Below are 21,410 nucleotides of genomic sequence, written 5' to 3' on the forward strand. Positions count from 1 at the left end.
CTTCAAAGGCTTTTTAATGGTCTTCACTGTTCCTTTTTGGCTTTTCAGGGCAACTGGAGACGGTGGACTTGAACAAACTGAATGAGATTGAGGGTACCCTGAACAGTGCCAAAGACCAGATGAAAGATAGCGACCTGGACCAGAAAGTGGCTTTCCTTGAGAGAGAAGCCAGGAAGCAAGATGATGCGATACAGTCCTACAACAGGGACATTGAGGAGATCCTGAAAGACATTAGCAACCTGGAGGACATCAAGAAGACCTTGCCATCTGGCTGCTTCAACACCCCGTCCATTGAGAAACCCTGAGGGTGTGCTGGGGGTGGAGGGTATTCCCCCGCTGATCGGTGGAGCAATTGTTTGGCTGTGGAGTGCCTTAACACACGTTACCTTCTTCCAATCCCCATCTCTTTGCTGCTTGCAGCCACTGTTCTCTTTTCAAATCAGGATAAGTTGAAAAGGATTTTTCTTTTTTTTTTTTTTTTAAGAGAAGCGAATTAAATATCCATCTTTGGGCATCAAAGGTTTTTTTTTATATATATATATAAATTGTCTTCCTGAGCACTCTGCCTTTGCCCCTTTCTCAGACACGTTTTCCCTTTGATTAGCACAAGGATGAGAGATGCTCTGGACTCTTTATACCGTTCAGCAATAACCATGTAAGCTGTGTACAGCAAGGCAAAACTAACTCTGCTTTTTCTCCTCACTTCTCCCCTTGACTGTAGAATCCTTGGTCCCGGAACTTTGTCCCTATGAAGGAAGGGGGTTGGCTACCAAATCATTACTGTAATGGCCAGTATAGCTGCACTCATTCAGATCCCCGTTCCCAACTTCTAACCCTGTGAATTTTTCTTGTTTTGTGACGTTAACTAGTGGCCAATTGGCAACGTTGGTAGCCTTATCTGAAATGTCCTAAGCCTCTTTCTGAAATGGTGCATTGCTCGGAGAAAAACTCAGCCTCTGAGAGGAGCTTGTTGGGAAGATGAGATGCTATAGGGGAGTGGTAGGTCTTGCCAGCACCGCTGGCTGCTGGAGCAGAAGCTGTGTGTGCAGTCTGCAGGCAGCTGCCTGTCGGGTGGCCCAGGCTGAGTTCCCATCTGGAGGTGTTGCTGTCAGGTTGCCAGAGGATCTTTGTTTGAGGCTGCAGATGTCTGGGTGGCACGTTGACCTCTTCAAGCAGCAGAAACCTTGCTGAAGAGGAGAGCTGCCATCCAGAGAGCTCTGACAGCTGGGCTGAGAGACAGAGAGAGCTTGAAGGTGTCAGTCTTTCTCCCCATCTTCTTCCTGGAGGAGGCTAGGGGCATTTTTACACTTCCTGGTGTTGCTCTCACCTTTTGTCTCATTTTGTTTTTTTCAACCCAGCTGGAAGAGCAGCGTTCAGGTTTCTTCCAGCTGCTTACAGTGCTCCCCAGGCCTGCTCCCAGCCTGGAGCACCCTCTGCAGCTCTCCCTGGGCTCCAGCCCTGCATCCCCTCTCTCTTCCTTCAGATCAAGCATATATCTATCCTTAAACACTATGCAACTTTGTACGTTTGCGTAGCGGGGAAGAAATTATTATCTGACACACACTGGTGCTATTAATTATTTCAAATTTATATTTTTTGTGTGAATGTGATATATATATTTTTTTCCTTTTTTTTTTTATCATGATTACAGTGTGAGGAAGTCTCTCGTGCGTGTGTGTGTGCGCGCGTGTGTAAATATCCTCAGCCATATTTCCAGAGTGGCACAGCCTGGCCTCCTCTCCGTGCTCTCCCCCGTGAGCATCGCAGCACGTGCACCGCACTGCTCCTGCCCTGTGGTCCCTGCAGCACCCAGTTCCCCTCTACCCAGCTTCCCCTTCGTCCCCTACATCAGCATTGTGTGATATTGGCAATAACCACTGTGTGGGGAGCGCGCCTCGCCCCGTGCTGCTGGGTGGGGGTGATCCCAGCAAGCCCCGCATCTCCCATACCCACCTTCTTAGGGTCTCTTGCCATTTACCAAACACTGCCTTGGGGTTTCCCCATCTGTGAACATAGCTGGATCCCGGGGGAGGGCCCCGCAGTGCTCACCCCCTGGCTGGCTGCTCTGGTCAGATGGCTGTCTCTAACCACGTCACCTCTCCGCCAAGGCTGTGAGAAGAGCAGATGCGAAGATGCACGCATGCCCTGGCTGACCTCAGGCCTAAGGTTTCCTGCTTTCTCCTCTGTTTTGTTTTTATTTTTATTTTTATTTTTTGTTATTTTTAATTGTCGTCGTCGTTAAGCTGTTTTTAACAGAATTCTATTTTTAAATAATAAAAAAAAAATTCTTTATAAGCGATCTCTTAATCACTACTGCATTACAGCCATTATTCATTGTATAAGTCCAGTTATTTCTGTACGTGATGTGATGATGGGATGGCTGCTGGTGGAGTGCTGGATGTCTCGGCAGCGCGTGTCGGTCCCTCATCACTCGATTCCTGACTGTGGCCCCGCAGTACGTGCCTTCACTTCAGCTTTTTTGCCTTAATCTGTGGTCTCGCTGTCTGGGGCGGTGAACAAAATGCAACACTTGCAGTTTTTATGTATAAAACAGTATTTCTTATTTATAATAAAGTCTGAATATTTGTAACCCCTTATACCTCGGGATTCTTTCAAGTATTGCCTTTTTTTTGGGGTGTGGTTTGGTGGTCTGTCTCCATCCCAGGGTCCAGCTCTCTTTGGTGATGTCCAGTGTTCGATGGCTACGCCTGCAAGGAGTGCTGTGCCGTGGTTCTTCCAGCCCATAAGAAATGTGCATGAGCTGTCAGTACAATGCTGGTGGTGCTGAGCTGCCCTCGGGAGGACAGGAAGGTTGCACTGGTGGGTCCTTGCGTTGTAGGGGAGCAGTCCTGTCCCTTCCAGCTGGGGTGGAAGGATTGCCTCCAAGTGGATAAAGGACCCAAAATAAAGGGCCTGGCATTCCTTTCAGAGGGACTGCCAAAATCTCTGTGCTGCTCACCAGTCCCATTTGTGAAAGCAGAGAAATGTTCTTCCCAAATCCTGTTCTGAATGTCGGGACGGATTACTGTGATAGCAGACAGCGCAGCTTTGAAATCACGGCCAATCTACGCTTGCAGACTGGGTTTCTTCTATTTTTCTCAGCAGAGGAAAACGCACACAAGACTCGTTAACTTGCATTATGCTTAATCCCTTCTCAATTGTTAAGCTGTTCCTCCCCCCACCCCCACCATTTTCAGGCTGTCTGGTTGCAGCTTGGTTCTGAAACTGTAGTTCCACTGCTGGATTCCCAATTAGTGTGTGGTGTTACCACATCTGGGTTTCGTACCTCAGTGTTGATGGGGCTGTGTGTGTGTATAGATGTGAAATATAACCACTTAAAAACCTTTAACTGGAGATTCTTCTCAGTTCCCTCATGGCCAAGGCTCTGGTAGGACAACGGGTTGGCAGTGCCCCTTCTGTGTGGACCGGGTAAACCTGTGCTTCCAGCTGTCCCTGCCTGGTGTCTCCAACATGAGGTGCTATCTCCAGTGCCTTATCTCCCTGCCTGCCACGTGTCGCTCTGTCTGTGTCTCATCTGGGCAGGGTGAGGCGATGCCTGGCATGCTGCTGTTCCCTTGCTGTGCTGCCACGGCCCTGCCCTGCTTGCTCATTGCCGTAGCCCCGAGGCGAGCAGACGGGTGCCCTTCCTCTCAGCCAGCCCTGTAACCAGGGGGGGAACATGTAGCATATGAAATTAGGCTTTCCTGAGCTAACAGAAGCACTAGCAGCAATATTTTGATGCCTAGTTGGCTTCAGGGACAAGCGGGAGGTGATGAGTGCTGCTGGTGGCCTCCATTGGGGTGCTCGTTGCTGTCCTGCAGTGCAGCTGAGGGGTGAGGGGCTTAAGAGATTAACTAATAATCAAGTATTGCTTTAGGCACCAGGTTATAAAGCAGCTCGTTTCCAGGGCAAGTGCCTGACTTGCTGCAGAATAACACTGTTCCATGGAAATTCCTCCACTAGAGAGGGCAAGGCCCTCAGCAAAAGCCTGCCTGGCAAACCAGAGGCCACAGTCCATGCTTTACCAGCTGGCCACGCACTCAGGAGCCTGCTGGGCTCTACCACCGAGCTTTCCATCCTGAGAAAGACACAAATAGAAGGATAAAGTGCTGCTGGAAGAAAGCTCCATGCAATGGAAGGCACTGGCGATGGGTGGACACATGTAGGCGAGCACATACTCTTGGTGAAGTGACATCTGGAAGAAAGACAAGTGAACAAACTCTAAAGGTAAGCCACGTCTTCATAACTCCTGAAGGAGCAGCCTGAAGGGGCTTGCTGCTGGGGTCACACCAGTATAAATATGGCTTCAGTGCTTTCAACGTGTCTAGAACCAGCGAGAGTCAGCACGATGCAAAATATTTTGTGGATTCAGCGTGTCTTCTGAGTGGTTGGTTTGGCTGTGGCATCCCTGCAGCAGTAATTTTAGCTTCCTTAGCCCTGTTAAAGGGAATGGGTGTGGGGCAGCTTCAGAAGGACTCTTACCTTGAGGAGGAAAGGGAAGGGTGAGCTCAGCTTCTCCAATGAGGTAATGCTGCTCTGCTACAACATCAGATTAACACTCTGTCTCTGTATTCCTACCGCGGCTCACCTTGCTTTTACTCTCAAAAGCATTATTTTAGTCAACCTTGTTCACAGGAGGTCTTTTCCAGGCAGTTCTGCCGTACCAATGGGTGATGAAGGACAACATTTCTTCAGGAGAAGGTGGCAGGCATCAGTTTGTTCCGGGTCTGCTGTGCTTTGAAAAACCAGGTCCTCAGAAATGCATTTTGGATAGCGTTGTGCGTTGGTGCCATTTTCAGAGGCAACTTGGGACAGTGGTTGAGGATGGCAAAGTGAATGTAACCAAAGCAAACATGCAGAAATGACTGGAGAGAGAGCTGTGTCAGTGCTTGTTTGTAGAGGTGAAGTCAGAGGCGAGGTGATAATGGTGAGACAGGAGGAGTAACGTGGAGGGGATGGATAAGGGAAATAGTGACTCTTGGGGGAAGTTTCCTGCTGGTGAGAGTGGCTTTCTAAGGGAGAACTGGGCTAAGAATTTGAGTTTTGGAGGAGAAGAGATTAAGTGCATTTCATTAAAGGGATTAACAAACCCCAAAGAGCTCTGCCAACTTGGTGGCGACGCCGTGTTTTTGTTTTGCTCCTTAACAAACAATAGAAGGATCAGATAAGACAATCTCAATGCCAAAAGTCAACATGCCACCAGCACACTTGTGAAGCTGACTTCCTTGCTGTGAACTATATTAAGACCCAGTGTGTGGGATTAGAAGGGAGCAGCGTGTTTGTAGAAGAGAGTTGAATCAGTCTGCAGAGGAAAGTGCACTTGGCAAAGGAAGTCACAAAAATTCGGTGACTTCAGGCTGGTTGCACCCATGAGATCATTGTGGTGCAAGGAGACACCTGGGGAAGCCCTGAGTCATCGCTGGGTACGTGAGCATGTGGAGGCCGTGGGGCACTGTAGAGAATGGAGCTTAAATGCTATGTGCCCCAGATCTGAGAGCTCAGAGTGAGAAGTGTATCAGCACAGTTTGGGCTGAGTTTCAGTCCCTACTGTGGAAAGCTAACTAGGGTGCTGGGCTTGGGCTGAGCTTGTTAGGTTTCTTCATGTAGAGGTGCTGGTGTCTGTGATGCAGTGCAGTCAGACCAAGACAATAAGTAGGAGAGGTTCTGAGATGCAGCCCGAGGGCATTGCCATCACCCCATGTGTCCTGATGTTTGGCTGTGGGCTGGGCAGGAGGACCTGGTGGGGTGGTTTCATAACGATGGCTAACTCAGCTACACCACACTGCTCTCTTGCTCTCCTCCTCACAGGAAACGAGGGAGAAAATATGATGAAAAGGGGCTCAAGGGTTAAGATAAGAACAGGGGTGCTGTTCTTACCAAACTTCCCACAGGCTGCAATATGGGTCTCTACTACCTATGTCCTCCTGCCCTCTCTTCCCCTGCAAACAGGGTCGTGTCCTCCCACGGTGCAGGAGAGGTGCAAGGTGGGACTGTCCCTCGTGTTTCATGTGACACAGTGGCTCTCCTTGAGAATAAAATGCTGTGGGGCTCTGGACCATCTACTCCTCATCCTTTTCTGGCATATAACCTACTGTACTTATTCAGGCTGAGGGTCCATACAACCTCACGTACAATCTCAGTGGTAAGAGCAGACTCATGCATGTAACAGACCTTGATAATTCCCAGCCTCCACCCCATCTCTAGAGCTGGGGATTTCCTGAACCTGGTAGATCTGATCTCTTAGCACATATCCAAGCTGACCTCAGGGGCTTGTTGCACCCTCAGCACCCTCTGGCTTTGGGTCCCATTCATCTCCTCTCCTCATTTGCCTTGAGCCCCAGTCCTGCAGGGCTGCTCGGATAACCTGGAAGGCTGCACAGACAGTGCCTGTCTCCCCTCCCCAAACTCCCTATGATCTCATCCCGTCCTGCTCTGCTCCGTGCATGCCCAGGCAGCCCCAGCCCTGTGTGCTGAGCTGTCTGGGGAAGAAGCAGCATGGCTAGGACGGAGCTGGACAGATGTGATGGAGCTGGGCAGTGGGCAGCTGTAGGAGCAGCCTCAGTGGGAATCATTTTATCCCCCTGGGATGATGCCATCAGTGTGCCCTTGGGGTGCTGCATCTCGAAGCCCAAAGGCAACGGGCGCGTGTGTGCCTGCCTGCTCCCCCAGGCTGGGCACTCCTTGCTCAGGGTGAGTCAGAGCCAGGCACACGAGCTCTTCCTGTTGGGAGTGACTCAGGTGGAGCAGCCGATAAAAAAGGAAAAGCAAAGCCTAAGAGCAGCAGCCAGGAGCTGGGGCTCCGTGTGCCCAGCACCCGCCGTGGGGCTGCAGCGATGGCCGTATGCTGCTTCCTCGCCCTGCTTGCATCCCTCCTGCCCGCAGCCCTGAGCACCAGCGGAGGAGAAGGTGAGGGCTGGGGAAGGTCGGGGGCTCAGCTTTAGGGCCCTGGCCATGGGGAGCCATTTGGGTCCAGCTCTTCTGCCGGGTCCCGCACCATTGCTGGGGATAAATCTGGGCCTGTAGGTGCTTTTCTTGAGGTTCCTTCTGGAGCTGGATTCTCACTCAGACGTTGTTTTATTTTACCTGCGTCTCCTTTAAATAACTTGTTTAGGTGTAATCCCTTTATTGCTTTCTGGGGAAAGCCTGTCTGGGACGTGGGTGAGAGCAGGACTGCCTGGGGAAGGGCTGCCTGTCTGTCTGCTGCCCGATAAGCACGGTGTTCCTGAGCCTGGGAGGAGCAGGGGGTGTCCAGGACCTGGCTCAGGGCAGCAGCACGCGCAGAGCTTGTGTCTGTGTGAGTTGTGGGGCACACATGTCCAAAAAGACCCAAATCACTCGTATTTCATAAATGCCGAGCAACTTCAAGGTTGTTTATTGTGTCTGCTATGCTGCTGCTGCTTGGAAATGTGCTTGCTGGGTTCAGAGCAGGTCCTTTGGTATCAACTTTCGTTTAAGTGCAGTGGAAAATGATAAGGGAAAGTAAGTGCTGAATGAGCGGGTTTTTAAAGGACAGACTGATTAGGTTTTCCTGCTAATTGAGTAATTACTACAGCAGCCATAATTGCATTTTGAAACCCTGGTGCAGGTTTTTATTTCCCACCTCTGCTAGCTGCCCTGGTTGCAGGACATGTGAGCCGTGCTGGGAAGGATGGGGCTGCAAAGCAGAGGGGTTGCGTTGTGTCCTTGTAGGGGTGATCCTTGTAGGGGATCTGTGTAGAGAGGCTGATGGAAGATGGCCAAGAGGGTTTACTGGTTCTACAAGCCATTCTGATGCTGGAATTTGCACCAGCATGGCAGAACTCTTGATCTTTGTGCTCAATCCCAGTGGGTGGAAGCTCAGGGAGTGATGTCCTGCTGGGTGTGTGCCCCAGGCCTTTCACATCCCAGTGTGGCCCTTTCCCCTTCGCAGCAGCTCCTTTCCTACAGCTCTGAGAGTCAGGGGATGGTGGTGGGGCCTCGAGGCACCAGCAGCAGAACTGCTGTCCCGTGAGGCCACGGCACTGATCTGCAGCGGCGTCTCCAATGGCTTCATGTTAGTGAACCTGGAGCCTGTGCCAAGCTGGGAGTTGGCTCCGAACTTGCTCCATGCTTGGAGCCAGGCCTGAGAACAGTGCCGTGCAGCTTGGCAGGGCCCTGGGATCACGTAGGGTGAGGTGTGGGTGGGGATCGGTGTCTCTGCACAAAGGGGCGGGGAGGGGACTGACACCAGGCGTTCAGGCAGGGAGTGTGAGCACCTTGTTTTTGCGTTCCTGTGGTGGATCGTTTCTATGCCCTTTGGATGCTGGTCATGTCCACGGGAGCTCTTCTCACCCTTGGTCCCACTTTGGGGCTGAGCGTGCCAGGGCTCGGAAACCTCTATCCCTGTTTGCTGGCACATGAGGTCATCTTCCTTCTCGTCAGCAGCTGCTCACTGAGTGTGCCTGTCTGGTATGTGTGCACTAATGGGCGTGCGGGGCGGCTGGCAGCACTGCAGCAGGCAGCCAGGAGGCACCGTGCAGCCCCAGCAGCCCCAGAGGAGCAGGGCAGGGCTTTGGGACCGTTCCCCAGGGCTGAGCTGTGCCACGGGAGCATGGCAGGGGAGGATGCTTGCACTTGGGCCTCACCCATGACTATAGGTAGACCTGTGTGGAGCCAGGCGTTGGACTTGGTGATCCTTTAGGGTCTCTTCCAACTCAGGATAATCTATGATTCTGTGATCTGTTCTCCTTTGTGATTCTAAGGAGCTGGAAGATTCATCTGAGATATGGCTCACACGTTAAATCCTGTGGTGCTGGTAACTAACTGAGGTCTTGGCAAGCAGATGAGAGCTGACTTCATGAGAAGACCTGAGCAAGGCCACGAGGATGAGATCTGCCAATGTTTTCCAGAGGTTTCAGCCTGTCCTGGCTTTAACCAGCTCTGCTCAAACGGTGGCAGTACCACCTAGCCCACGTGGTGCCTGCAGTTGGTGATGGAGTTTTCCACCACCTCCTGGGTTCGGTGCTGGGGCCTGTCCTGTTCAATACCTTTATTGATGACCTGGATGAGGGCACTGAGTGCACACTCAGTAAGTTTGCAGATGGCACCAAGCTGGGAGGACAGGTTGATCTGCCTGGGGGTAGCAAGGCCCTGCAGAGAGGGATCTGGACAGATTGGATCATCGTGCTGAGACCAATTGTATGAGATTTTAAAAGCCCGGTTGGGCTTCACATTCAACACCCAACCCTCTAGCCCTCATCGGACACTGCTCTTTTCTTTCCTTTGCTTTCTTTCAGCTTGTGACTGCAACGGGATGTCCAGGCAGTGTGTCTTCGACTGGCAGCTCCTGATGGAGACGGGCAACGGATACCGCTGCCTCGGCTGCCTGGGCAACACAGCAGGTGCCCACTGTGAGCACTGCAAGGAGGGATACTACCGCCAGAGGGATGGGGACTGCTGCCTGCCCTGCCGCTGCCACCCCCAGGGTACGGAGCCACCACAGGGAGCAGTGTTTTATGGTTGGGTTTTGTCTCTGTTTTCCAACCAGAGATGAAGGGTGAGGTCCGTCAGCAAATCGTGGTGCCTCTCTGGCTCCAGCCCCTTGCTCTTCTCAGCATGGTGTGATACCCACTGGGATGATGCTCAGGAGGTTCCTCTGTTGATGTTTGATGAGCTCACGCTTGTTCAAGGCTGAGTTCTGCAGACCTGGCAGACTGTGTGGATGGTGGGAGAAGGAAAACAGGAGGAACAACCCCAAAATTCCTCAAACAAGCTATGCTGTGGCAAGATCTCTCCATGTCCAGGAGGGAACCTGCTCCTCTCTGTCCTGAATTTGGCAGGTGACCAGGACGAGTGGCCCCGCAGCAAACTGCTCATATCCTTATCACAGAGGGTGCTGGCCAGGCCCAAGCATAGGGAGCTGAGGCTTTCCCTGACCTCGTGAGTCAGTCCCAAGGATTCTGTGCGTTGCCATGTTTGGAGGGATTTTGTGAGGTCCTTTAATTGCACCGTAAAAATGGAAGAGTGATTTCAGAGCTCACCTGGGGACAGGAGGTGCCGCAAAGTGCCCTCACCCTGGGGATAGGCAGAAAGAATCCTCCAGCCGTTCCCCAGAGGACACCCCAGCAGGGAGGCACCTCCCTGACCTCCCTGTCCCACCACCCACAGGATCCCTGAGCATGCAGTGTGACAGCGACGGCCGCTGCAGCTGCAGGCCTGGCGTGATGGGCGACAAGTGTGACCGCTGCCAGCCGGGCTTCCACTCCCTCTCCGAGGCCGGGTGCCAGGGATATGGGCAGTAAGTGCTGGTGGCTGGGGCTGTCCTCTGCTGGGGCATCTCTGCTGCATCCTCTTCTTCCTCACTCTGTGCCGCTGTTATCCCGCTGGGAGATTCTCTGCTGTCCCATATGACAATTGTGCTGGGACAGCGAGCCCCTGGTTGAGCTGGAGGTCCCTGTAGTGTCCCCACTGTCCCCCCCAGGAGCCTGCAGTGTGCCTGTGACCCAGCTGGCATGGAGGAGTGCATCTCAGGCCGTTGCATCTGCAAGGTTGGTGTCACCGGTGAGCGGTGCGACAGGTGGGTGTCTGGAGGTTTGTGCCCTACGGCAGGCTGAGCATGCGAGGAGAAAACACACACAAATGACGCTGTCTTTCTTTTCCAGGTGCAAACAAAACTTCTATAACTTGGATGCCAGGAACCCAGCTGGATGCTCTCCGTGCTTCTGCTACGGGCATTCATCCTTATGTGTCAGCGCTGAGAATTACAGCATCCACAGGATCACCTCCAGCTTCCAGCAAGGTGAGGCTGAGCAGGGCGTACCCAAAGCTCCAGGGCTGATATACCAGGAGGGATTTGACTAGGATTGCCATCTCCTTGCTCTCTCCCCAGGGCCTGAAGGCTGGACGGGTGTCCATGAGGACAGGTCCCCTGCTGAGCTCCAGTGGTCTCCACGCCACCAGGATGTGTTCATAGCAGCAAGGAGATGGGAAGCACTGTACTTTGTGGCACCTGGTAGGCATGGGGAGTGGGGCATGGAGCTGGGCCCATGCCTGAGCTGATCTGGGGAGAATGGGATGACTGAAGGCGTGATGTGGGCAGAATGAAGGGTCCATACTGGGGAAGGGAGGTGGCACCCCAATACTTCCCCAGCCTGGAAGGTGGTGGTGGTGGCAGCCAGCACAGCGATACTTGGTCTGACACCATGGAGCTTGACATGAGGAGGAAAGAAAATCTTAAAGGCTTTCATCTCTTCCCTCTGCTCTCCTCCCCTGCTTCCCTCCCCATGCAGCCAAATTCCTTGGGAACCAGCAGCTGAGCTATGGCCAGACGCTCTCCTTCGATTACCGCCTGGACCGAGGGGGTCGGCTGCCTTCCCCGCATGATGTGATCCTGGAAGGAGGTGGCCTCCGGGTCACTGCCCCCTTCTTGCCCTCTGGGAAGGTCCTACCCTGTGGTGTCAGCCAGACCTACACCTTCAGGTGATGGGGTGCTTGGGGTTGCGGCAAGTAAGGCTTGGATTTAGTGATGGTCTCTCAGAGGTGGCCACGCTGAGGTTTGGACTGCATTCAGCTCACGTGCTTCTCTCCCCATGGACAAGGAGAGGGCAAGAGAGCTTGTAGAAGATCTGCTTTGGGGCTGGGATGGGTGCTGTGCTTGGAGCAAGTTGTGTGGGAGCACTTTGGACTCAGGAGGGAGATGGGAGAGAGCAGCTGAGACATCCCATGATCCTGAACACCGCTTCCACCTGGCCCCATGTGCAGGTTGGATGAGCACCCGAGCAGCAAGTGGAGCCCCAGGCTGAATTACTTTGAGTACCGCAGGCTGCTGGGAAACCTGACAGCCCTCTGGATCCGAGCCACCTTCGGGGAGTACAGTAAGTGAGGGGGACTGCAACGGGGACAGCACAGGGCCCAGCTCTTCTCCTCGCTGGAGACACCTAGCCAGACACAGCTGTGATAAAAGGTATTTTAAAGAGTGCTGTAATGTGGGCAGAGCTAAATCACAAATTCTCTAAGCTAGATACCAACAGCAAAGGGCTGGGGGGGGGGGGGTAGCACAAGCTTGGCCCCCGGTCCATCTGCCCACATGTGTCATAGTTGAGCTTGCAGACTCCAGCATGTAGATATGGGGACCTGCAGCCCCAGCTGGGCCCTTGGTGGTGATGTGCCACGTCCCCCACCAGGCACTGGCTACATCGACAACATCACCCTGGTGTCGGCGCAGCCTGCAGCCGGCGTCCTGGCACCTTGGGTGGAGCGGTGCCAGTGCTCCGAGGGCTACCAGGGGCAGTTCTGCGAGCAGTGTGCTGCTGGATACAGGAGGGATGCACCCCACGTGGGGCCGTTCAGCATCTGCGTGCCTTGCAACTGCCAGGGAGGAGGAATCTGTGACCCGGATACTGGTAAGAAAAATCGTGAGCTCTCCGAGCTTGTTGGGCGTGTGAGGTTGTGGGGTGGCTGCTGAAAAATGAGATCCCCCACCTGTGAGTGGCTGGTGATGGAGTTCAGGAAACAATGTGGATAAAACTCGCCCAAGTCTGGGAAGAGCTGCCACCGAAAATACAATCAATCATAGAATCGCAGAATCATTAAGGTTAGAAGGGCCACTAGGATCACCGAGTCCAACCCCACACACCCCCCCCTCCCACTGACCACATCACTCAGCACATCATCTCCATGGTTCTGAACACATCCAAGGATGGTGACCCCACCACCTCCCTGGGCAACCCATTCCTATACATAAAGATGCATTGGAATAAAACCTGGATTTGTTTCTGCTGATCGTGGAGAGAAGAACATCTACTGCCCGAGTGGCATTGAAACCTTTTCTTACTTTTTGTTCTGGAGGGTGGTGTGAACAGCGAGTGGTGTGGAAACGTTTTGCAGCTCATTTTGCCAGAACAGCTCACAGTGTTGCAGTGTGAGGTCAAAGTAGTGCACTTTTCACCTTGAGCAGTGATGAGGTCTGGTGGAGCCTCAGTGAAGCCTCCTCAGCCCCTTTGCTTCACGTGCCGTATGTCCCCTCCTGTGTTTCAGTTCAAAGGGAACAGCTGAGGCTGAGTTGCTCATCCTCAGTGCCAACGTAGGGAACAGCTGTGCCGACGGACAGCTGGTTCTCCCAAGCCCTGTCCCTCCTTCCTCAGGCGAATGCTACTCAGGAGATGAAAACGTGGGGAACATCATCAGCTGTCCACTGGGCTCCTACCGGGACCCCCGACCCCCCCACATCTGCAGGACATGTCCCTGTGGCCACGGCCAGAGCTGCTCTGTGCTGCCAGGCCGGGAAGATGTTGTCTGTGACCAGTGCCCTCCTGGAGCTGCAGGTAAGGCTCGGGTTGTTTCTGCCGTGAACCCATCCGCTGGACTCCTAACATGCCTTATGTGGACATGTGGCTGCTTGCCACTGCCGCCGCTGTTGATCCCAGAGCCTCTCCCTTGTGCAGGGCCCAGCTGTGAGTTCTGTGCCGACGGCTATTTCGGAGATCCTGCAGCCTCCCAGCCGTGCCAGCCGTGCCAGTGCAACGGCAACGTGGAGCCCAACGCCGTGGGGAACTGCCATCGCCGCACGGGAGAGTGCCTCAAGTGCATCTACAACACGGCCGGCTTCCACTGCGAGCGCTGCAAGGACGGCTTCTTCGGGAACCCCCTGGCCCCCAACCCTGCCGACAAGTGCCGGGGTACGAGGGCAGGGATGGGGGTGTGGGGGCTGTGCTGTGGGTTTGCTCTGTGCTCCAGGACCTGGTGGAGGTGCTGAGCTGGTGTTGGCTCAGCACGCCCTCCCAAGTGGTGCTTGCCAGGTCTCTCTCTCCAGCGTGGTGCACCAGTGAGATGCAGGAAAGAGAGGTTAGGGAGAATCAGGAGAGGTAGTGGGTGGAAAGATGTGCCCAGACCAAAGGGGAGAGGGTCCTTGGCCACTGACCTCTCACTGTGCAGCCTGCAGCTGCAACTCGGTGGGGGCTGAGCCCCTGACGTGCCAGAATGATGGGAGCTGCATCTGCAAGCCTGGTTTTGGTGGCCCCAACTGTGAGCAGAGTGAGTGCCCGGCCTGCTACAGCCAAGTGAAAGCGCAGGTGAGTGCCCACCTATCTGTCTGTCCATCCCTCTCGGGGTGGGCCGTGGATCCCTGCTCTTTGGGCAGTTATACTGATGCTCTAGCTTTTGAGATTCTTTGAGGCAGTCACCTACATCTGATGCCCATCCTCTGTGGTTGCAGGTGGACCTGTACCTGCAGCAGCTGCGGGAGCTGGAGCTGCTTTCCTCAGAGGTGCAAGCTGGAGGTGGGGCCGTGGGACAGGAGCTGGAAGGGAAGATGCAGCTGGCTGAGGAGACGCTGCAGGCCATCCTCAGAGAAGCCCTCAGCCTGCAAGGTACCACGTAATGGCTGCCAGCAGGCAGGGCTGGGGGAGCAGCTGGTGGGGATCTGGGTAGAGAGGACAGTAGTCCTTAGTGCAGAGGCAGCATGCAGGAGATGACAGTCTGGAGTAGTTTTCTGTATTTCTCCAAGCATGTCCAAGGCACGGGGCCGACAAAAGTCAGAAGGAAAGGGAAATCTGTCATCACACAGTGTGGTTTTACTGCCTCTGCCTTTCTGAGTGTCTTTCCACCACCGCATCTCTCTTTCCTTCTCATCAGCCTCCGACAGATCCCTAGAAAGCCGCATTACCCGGCTGAAGGGACAAGGGTCCACCTGCCAGAGCCGCTTGGATGATGCCAAGGCGACAGGGGAGAGGCTGATGTCCCTGGGCAGGCAGTACGAGAGGCAGGTGCAGGATGCCCAGCAGCTGCTGGAGACAGCCAGGCTGGAGCTGGGCCGCAGTGCAGCCTCTCTGAGTCAAGCGGTAAGAGGATGAGTGTGTGTGCCACGCTCCAAGCCCTGGGCTGAAAGAGTCCAGGAGGAGAGAGCAAGAACCTCATGTACTGGAGTGGTTGAGTTTATTTTTTGAGCTCTGGAGGCTTAGCATGCCACAGTTACTCGTTTCCTTGCGGGATCTGAAGCAAGGGGCAGGGAAGAGCATTCACACCTCTCTCTCCCCCCAGGCTATTTCAGTTTCACACTTTCCTGGAGGCTCAAACAAGTTCTTGCTCCTGGCCCAGGAGGCTTTGAGTCTAGCCAACAGGTGAGCCACCCCTTGGGTGAGGGCTGGGGGCCCAGGATTGCCCTGTTCAGTGGCCTTACCTGATGCTGCAGCTCTGCACAAGTCCCAGAGCAGGGGAAGAAGTGTCTGCAGGGTTGCCTTAGCTGTGCTCTGCTTGCTTTGGGAGTGGTGCTGGGTGGGGTGTTTTGGGAACAGTTTCCTGGCTGCAGTTTGGCCTGTGGGCACAGGCAGCATCAATGTCTTCCTCTGTGCTCCCCTGCCCTGGTGAGGTGAGGGAGGGGCAAGCAAGGCAGATGACCCCAAGGCGTGGGTCCCCACTCTCACACATATCACACTGCCTGCGAGAGCCTGATCCGGCGCTGCTGGATAAAGCCACGAAGGAGTTGAAAGAGGGAACTTGAGTGTGCAACCCTTACAACAAGACCCCCCTGTGCCTTTCAGCCACATGCAGGCAGCCAATGTCATCGAGCAGGCAGCGAAGGCGGCACAGGACAATTCACAGCAGGCACTGCAGCTGCTGCAGGCGGCCGTGAGCGGGGAGGCAGCGGTGCCAGGCTCCCTGCAAGGGCTGCTTAGGAAGTAAGTGCTGAATGCTTGGAGTAGTGCCACAGTGCAGGGAGCAGGGCGTGGGGTGGAGGCCCATCTCCATGCCCTGTTCCCTGCCTGCCTGGTTATGTTTCAGAAATGGATGTTTGGATGCAGGATGCTAGGGCTTGGGTTTGCCCCTGGGGTTCACTCTTCTGATCTACACAGGTATGAGGAGCTGCAGTCGCTGGCTGGAGGTCTGGAGGCCGATGCCAACAGGATAGCCTCTGAGGCTGACAAGGCTTATCAGAGCAGCCTGACACTCCTCAGCTCTCTGTCTCGCCTGACCAAGACCAGTTTTGGGTCCTTTGAGGTGAGGGCTTTGTCCCTGTTGGACCAGAACATCCCCTTTCAGTCCCTGTGCACTCCCTGCTGCCTTTCCTGCTGCTCAGCCCTTTCCAGGGCCCTGCTCCAGCTGGTTATCCCGTTCCTCACTTGCCTGTGAGCAGTAGGATGATGCTGGGCCCTGAGGCAGTGACCCCTCTCTGTGTTCCAGGGGGAGGCAACCCAGCTGAAGCAGGATGCAGCTGCTCTTCTGAGCACGGTGGACAGGAACATGGCACAGTACAGGCTGCTGCAGAGCCGCATGGGCCGCTGGGAAGAGGAAATCAAGAAGCTCTTGCAGAGAGGAGAAGGCGAGAGAGCGGTAAGGCATGGGCTGATACCCCACGTGCACAGAGAGCGGTAAGGCATGGGCTGATACCCCACGTGCACAGAGCTGCTGCTGCAGGATCCCACTAGCACACCTCCTCCACGTGAGGCAAGCTAATGAGGTGCCCCAGGACAGATGGGAGCTAGGATGGCTCACAGCACCAGTGTTGAGGAGCACTCATAGGAGCCACTGCTGATGGATCAGGCTGTGGTTCCCTAGGTTCAGGGGCAACAGCAGGCATGTGGAAATAGGCTTGTGGGTCTTCCCTCTCAGCATGGCTGACCTTTTTGGGTTACCCCTCTGCCATGTCCTTCCCCTCACTGTCCTCTTGGTCTGTTGCAGATGCTGACCCAGCTGCTGTCCCGAGCCAACCTTGCCAGGAACACAGCCCTGCAGGCTGTGAGTGCTGGCAATGCCACCTTTTATGAAGTGGAACAGATCCTGAAGAGCCTGCGTGGTAATTTTTCCCTTCTGACCTCTCCCTTGCACCCACGTTTCACGTCAGAGTGGAGCATGCTGGGCAGGCTGCGATGGCCTCTGCCAGAAGTGCACCCCAAAGCAAAGTGGGAGCATCACACACTGCTTTGGGTTGGATCTGCTGTGGGGAAATGCGTCCTGAAGATCCATCTCAGTGCCCCAGCCAGTCCAGCAGCTCCTACAAGAGGGAGAAAATATCTATAGTGAATCCTCTCTGGCAACCACTCTCTTTCTTTCCTTCCTGTGCTGTCCCCATTATGGCCAGGCTTCCTGGAAGTTGTCTAAACCAAGCCCAAGGAGGAGAGCCCTTCCTTCTCTGTGCCACAGGAGTTTCCACAAGGTAAAGCTCTGCTTCATTTTCTTATGTGTTTCTGTCAGGGTTTAACCTGCAGGCAGATGACAAGAGAAGGGAAGCTGAGGATGCTATGAGGAGGCTCCAAGTTATCAGCAGCATGGTGGCAAGTGCCAAGGAGAAGACTGACAGAGCTGAAGCCATCCTGGGCAATGCTGCTACTGAATCCAAGGCAGCCAGCAGCACTGCAGGGGAAGCGAAGGAGATCACCTTTGGGATCCAGAAGGTGAGGACAGGTCCTGTTGGTGTTGCTGGAAGAAAGGGGAGGTTTGGAAGGACCAGCCATGGAGGAGCAGGTGACTGTGACTCCAGCCATCTTTGCGGTGGAGCTCACGTGTTGACTTCTCTACGGAGGAGTGTGACACTTCAGGTGATCATAAAAGAGTGGGTGCGTGGGGATCTCTGCAGACAAGTTTATCCAATGGGGATCTCTGTGGCATCCCGCTGTATCCGCCTCGTGGTGGTGCCAGGTCTGTGGAAGGAGCCAGGTCCCAGCAGCTCCATGTCCCAGGGCGCCCAGGGTGACTGTGCCCTGCCCCTGAGCAACGTGCCTTTGCTTCCCCTAGGAGATCATACAGCTGAGGCTGGAGGCCAACAGGACGGCTGATGGGGTCCTTGCTCTGGAGAAGGCAGTGGCAGCCCTGCAGCATGAGGCCAAAGAAGTGGACGGAGAATTCCAGAGCAAGCTTTCAGAGGCTGAGGCTGATGCTGCCATGATACAGGAGGTGTGTCCCTGGATCCCACAGTGCACGCACTTCTCTGTCAACTTTTGGGCACGAGTTTGCCTTACAGCTTCCATCTTTCTTTCCCCAGACCACCAAGGAAGCTCAGGGTGTCCATGCCAAAGCCGGACAGGCTGGGGCACTGGTGCAGGAGACATTGAGTGCCCTGGAGGAGCTGCTGCGTCTGATGAGTAGGTTTTATCACGTTGCTGTGGTGTGCATCTGAAATCTGGGTACTGCTGGGCTCTGGGTGGGGGTACTGAGTATTTCCTGGGAAGATGACACTTGTGAAAGGAGCTGAAGTAGCTAGAAAGGTCTAGTTCTCAGCCTTTCGTGTGTGATCCTCTCTTCCTTGTTTTCCCCCTGTGCCACAGACCAGCCTGGTGCTGTGGATGAGGAAGGCCTGAAGCAGCTCGAGCTGAATTTCAGCAAAGCCAAAACCAAAACCAACCAGCTGAAGGAACAGATGTCAGAGCTGGAGCACAGAGCCACGCTGCAGAAGGTCCGGGTACAGAAACTGGACAGCAGCATCGATGAGATCCTGGCAGACATTAAAAACCTGGAGGATATCCAGAGGAGCCTTCCTCCTGGCTGCTACAACACAAAGGCCATCGAGTTACCCTGAGGCAGCTCTGGAAGGCCCACATCAGCTCACAGCGCGAGAGCTGGGCCCCACTGCTCCCACAAAACCTGGCAGGAGCAGCTGAGCTTGGTTCTGCTGAACTTCACTTTACCCTCAAGCTCAACGTAGTGCCTGAAGTTCACATCACACTGGACCTGGAGAGTTTGATTTTCAAAATGATCCGTCCCTCAATTTCGGGAGGAAGGAGATGCCCACTTGCAGGCTGGGGGCTGCTTGGTGCCATTTTGGACATGGCTTAGGGATTCAGCAGCAAGCTCATCCTTTCTTTCCAAGACTGGTCACTTTGGTCCCAGGCAGCACTCTGGGTGTCCTAGAGCTTAGGAATAACAAGGTCACATTTGCTCTGTGCAAGCACTCATCATCCCGTGGCCCTCATCCCAGGAACAGGAGCTTTGTCTGGGGGACTGCAGCCAAGCATTGACATCTGAGAGCCCATTCCCACCCTCGCTGCATTGCCAGCATCCTGATTCTGATAAAGAATACTGAACACGTCTCAAGTGTTTCTCCACTTCTGGTTTGGTGCTGCCCGTTCCCTCCCATCCCACATGCATGGTGCTGGATGCTTCGTGAGTCATTGTGCACGAGGTTTTTCTACTGTACATCTTTCCTGAGCGGAGCATGGAAGAACTGAAGTCTGTGGTGCTTCCTACACTCACCTACTGCTTTCCTGTGGACCCACGTCCATTCTGACACCATTTCCAGCTTTCCTTGGATGCTTCTTCAGGGGAAAGAGCCCAGAGCTCCCTGATGCTGAAAAGCAGCCCTGCTGAGGTGCCCTGACCAGCAAGGAGTCCTGGGCAGAGGGGGACGTTGAGGTCTTACCAGATCTTGTTAGCTCTGTTCCTCTGGTAAAGCAGTGCCCGTGCTTTTGCTTGGTGGAGGATTTTCTGAGTAATTGTCTGTGATATTTGTATTTAAGTGAGATATGCTCTTACCTTTAGGCGTGTTTTCCTTCTCTCCTCATACAGCATAGGACAGCTATTCTGGATCTGACATTATTCCTCTGTGAGTTGGGTTTTTGGAAGGGAGGAGGCCAATAAACACTGAGCACTTTGGGTTCATCTCCAGCGCCGTGTTCTGGGCAAGCTTGGCCATGAGCTCTCCCAGCGGCTTGCACTCCTCAGGCTGACTCCATCTGGAGCTGGTTTGGGTTTGAAATGGCACAGCAGCAGGGAAAGATGACACCAGTTACAGCTTTTTTTTTTCCTTTTGTTTTGTTTATTACATAATTTAAACATTTTTAAACATTTTGCTGATAAAGTTTTTTTTCCTTTTGTCAATGACCGTTTTCTTTGTATAGCAACAGCAGAAAAAAAAAAAAAATTCAGGCTCCAAAACCTTTCACAAAAGTGAAATTGGTGGCATGGCAGCTTCAACCCTTCCCCCCACCCGCACCCCACCCCCCTCCCCCAATTTGATTTTCCAAAAGACATTTGGAGTTTGTTTCTCTTTCAGCAAATCCCACTGTTTAAAATCAGAGGTTCAAAGACCTGCGCCCAGGAGCCGCCTCCCACCCCAGCAGTCCTTCCCCCTCTCAAAAGCCACCATCCTTCCTTCCTCTTCAGCTTCTTCACCTGTCCCAGAGCTTCCAGTCCCTGTGTGTGTGTGTGTGTGTGTTTTGGAGGCTGGTTTCTAACACTGCTGCATCTCCTCCAGCTTGGAGCTAAGAACCAGGGGTGATGTCTGCAGATGTTTCCAGGAGTGACTCCTGTGCTGGGCTGGAGAGGAAAAAACAAGCTGAAGATCTGAACGTGTGGGACAGCAGAGGCAATGGATTGAGAGGAGTCTAGCTATCAGCTTCTGTAGGTCAGGTGTTCGTGGATGAGCTCCTCAGCTAGAACCTGTCAAAGCTTTGTCTCAGGGGGCTCAGCAGGATGTGGGCAGGAGAAGAGCTGGGATCACCGTACCCCCACACCCCTCCAGGTATGTACACCACTGCCTGGGAACAGCATGGTGGGATCTGAGGGATTCAGCATGTTAGCTGCAAGGACCTTGTATGATCAGGCTGTGTCACTTTGCCCAGCGTTTCTGCTGTTAGGGAGGTGACAGCTGCCTTCTCTGGAGGGGGCTGTGGCACACTTGCAACACGGAGGACAGCAGTGTCCAGCAGGTCACAGACCTGAGTGCAAAGTCTCATTTTTGAAGCTTCCAAAGAGCAGCTTGTGACTCTTTGTAGGTGTGAAAAAAAAATAAATAATGTCAGCTCTTTCCTTTCTTTCCCTGAAACACCCTGGAGGAGTCTCAGCCTCAGTGTGTGTTAAGCAAAGGGCCCTGGAATTCCCTAAGTCTCACCAGCCCAGGTGTCTGCAGGGAATGAGCAGGTGTCTGTGGGCTATAGACACTGGAGATGTGAAGCTGAAAGGAGCAAAGGGAGAGAGAAAGGTGTGGAGGAAAGCAAGACTGTACCTTCCTCCCTGTGGCTGTCACCTTTCAGGAGGCTGAGCCATCAGGACCAGCAGGGTCCTTGCATCCTGGGTTACCCAACAGGACAGCAGCCTACTTAAGTAACTTTCACCTCTGCAGGACTCAGATTTGCTCCCTTTGGCCCCACGCTCTGAGCCTTGTTTTTGGAATCTGGCTGAGCAGGTCCTAGCAGGCATGACACAGGCAGGAAAGCAGGAAGACTGGCTTGTTCCAGGGGATATTGTGAAGTACCTGAAGCCAGTTTGGAAGGGCGAAAATATCATGCATAAACACTTCAAGGACAGGAAGAGGGAAAGAGAGGAAGGAAAAATGGGAAATTTACAGCCAGCAATGGAGAGCTGGAGGTTTGAGGATGAGGACGGATCCAGCCCCAGACAGCTCTGCCAGTCCTGGGGCAATTCTCATCAGTGGCTCTTGGCCACCTCTTCCCCTCTTCTTCCTCCCTTGCTTCTTGGCATTGTTAACAGCAGATCCCTTTCTAGGGGCTGTAGGCTGCCTCTTC

General features: G+C 53.9%; 2 protein-coding genes across 2 annotated transcripts in view; both read left to right on the top strand.

Moving 5' to 3' along the window:
* The window catches only part of LAMC1 (laminin subunit gamma 1), a 47,276-nt gene extending 46,716 nt beyond the window's left edge, over window positions 1–560 (top strand). The window contains exon 28 of the mRNA XM_065745208.1: window positions 49–560. Within this exon, the coding sequence (XP_065601280.1) occupies window positions 49–305 (257 nt within the window). The 3' untranslated portion in view covers window positions 306–560. The remainder of the gene's footprint in view (window positions 1–48) is intronic.
* A 6,235-nt stretch (window positions 561–6,795) lies between these two features.
* Window positions 6,796–19,867, top strand: LAMC2 (laminin subunit gamma 2). Its single transcript, XM_065745431.1, has 24 exons — window positions 6,796–6,906; window positions 9,255–9,443; window positions 10,126–10,255; window positions 10,439–10,534; window positions 10,620–10,756; window positions 10,847–10,969; window positions 11,247–11,436; window positions 11,719–11,831; window positions 12,141–12,359; window positions 13,101–13,280; window positions 13,401–13,634; window positions 13,891–14,027; window positions 14,171–14,324; window positions 14,590–14,795; window positions 14,995–15,074; window positions 15,495–15,632; window positions 15,807–15,951; window positions 16,135–16,284; window positions 16,633–16,747; window positions 17,146–17,345; window positions 17,686–17,844; window positions 17,933–18,032; window positions 18,216–19,332; window positions 19,626–19,867. Exons 1-23 carry the CDS (start codon window positions 6,834–6,836, stop codon window positions 18,464–18,466), a joined length of 3,519 nt encoding a protein of 1,172 aa, XP_065601503.1. The 5' UTR covers window positions 6,796–6,833; the 3' UTR covers window positions 18,467–19,332; window positions 19,626–19,867.
* The last annotated feature ends 1,543 nt before the right edge of the window (window positions 19,868–21,410 follow it).

This window comes from Cyrtonyx montezumae, unplaced genomic scaffold (genome assembly GCF_038088225.1).
Source record: "Cyrtonyx montezumae isolate F1298 unplaced genomic scaffold, pur_monq_1.0 scaffold_1, whole genome shotgun sequence".
NCBI lineage: Eukaryota > Metazoa > Chordata > Aves > Galliformes > Odontophoridae > Cyrtonyx > Cyrtonyx montezumae.

Bases quoted from the DNA above. Each gene is read 5' to 3' on its own strand.
- LAMC2 (XM_065745431.1), top strand. From the start codon at position 6,834: ATGGCCGTATGCTGCTTCCTCGCCCTGCTTGCATCCCTCCTGCCCGCA. The intron at 9,444-10,125 runs GTACGGAGCCAC...CACCACCCACAG, and splicing joins CTGCCGCTGCCACCCCCAGG to GATCCCTGAGCATGCAGTGT. The intron at 11,437-11,718 runs GTGATGGGGTGC...CCCCATGTGCAG, and splicing joins AGCCAGACCTACACCTTCAG to GTTGGATGAGCACCCGAGCA.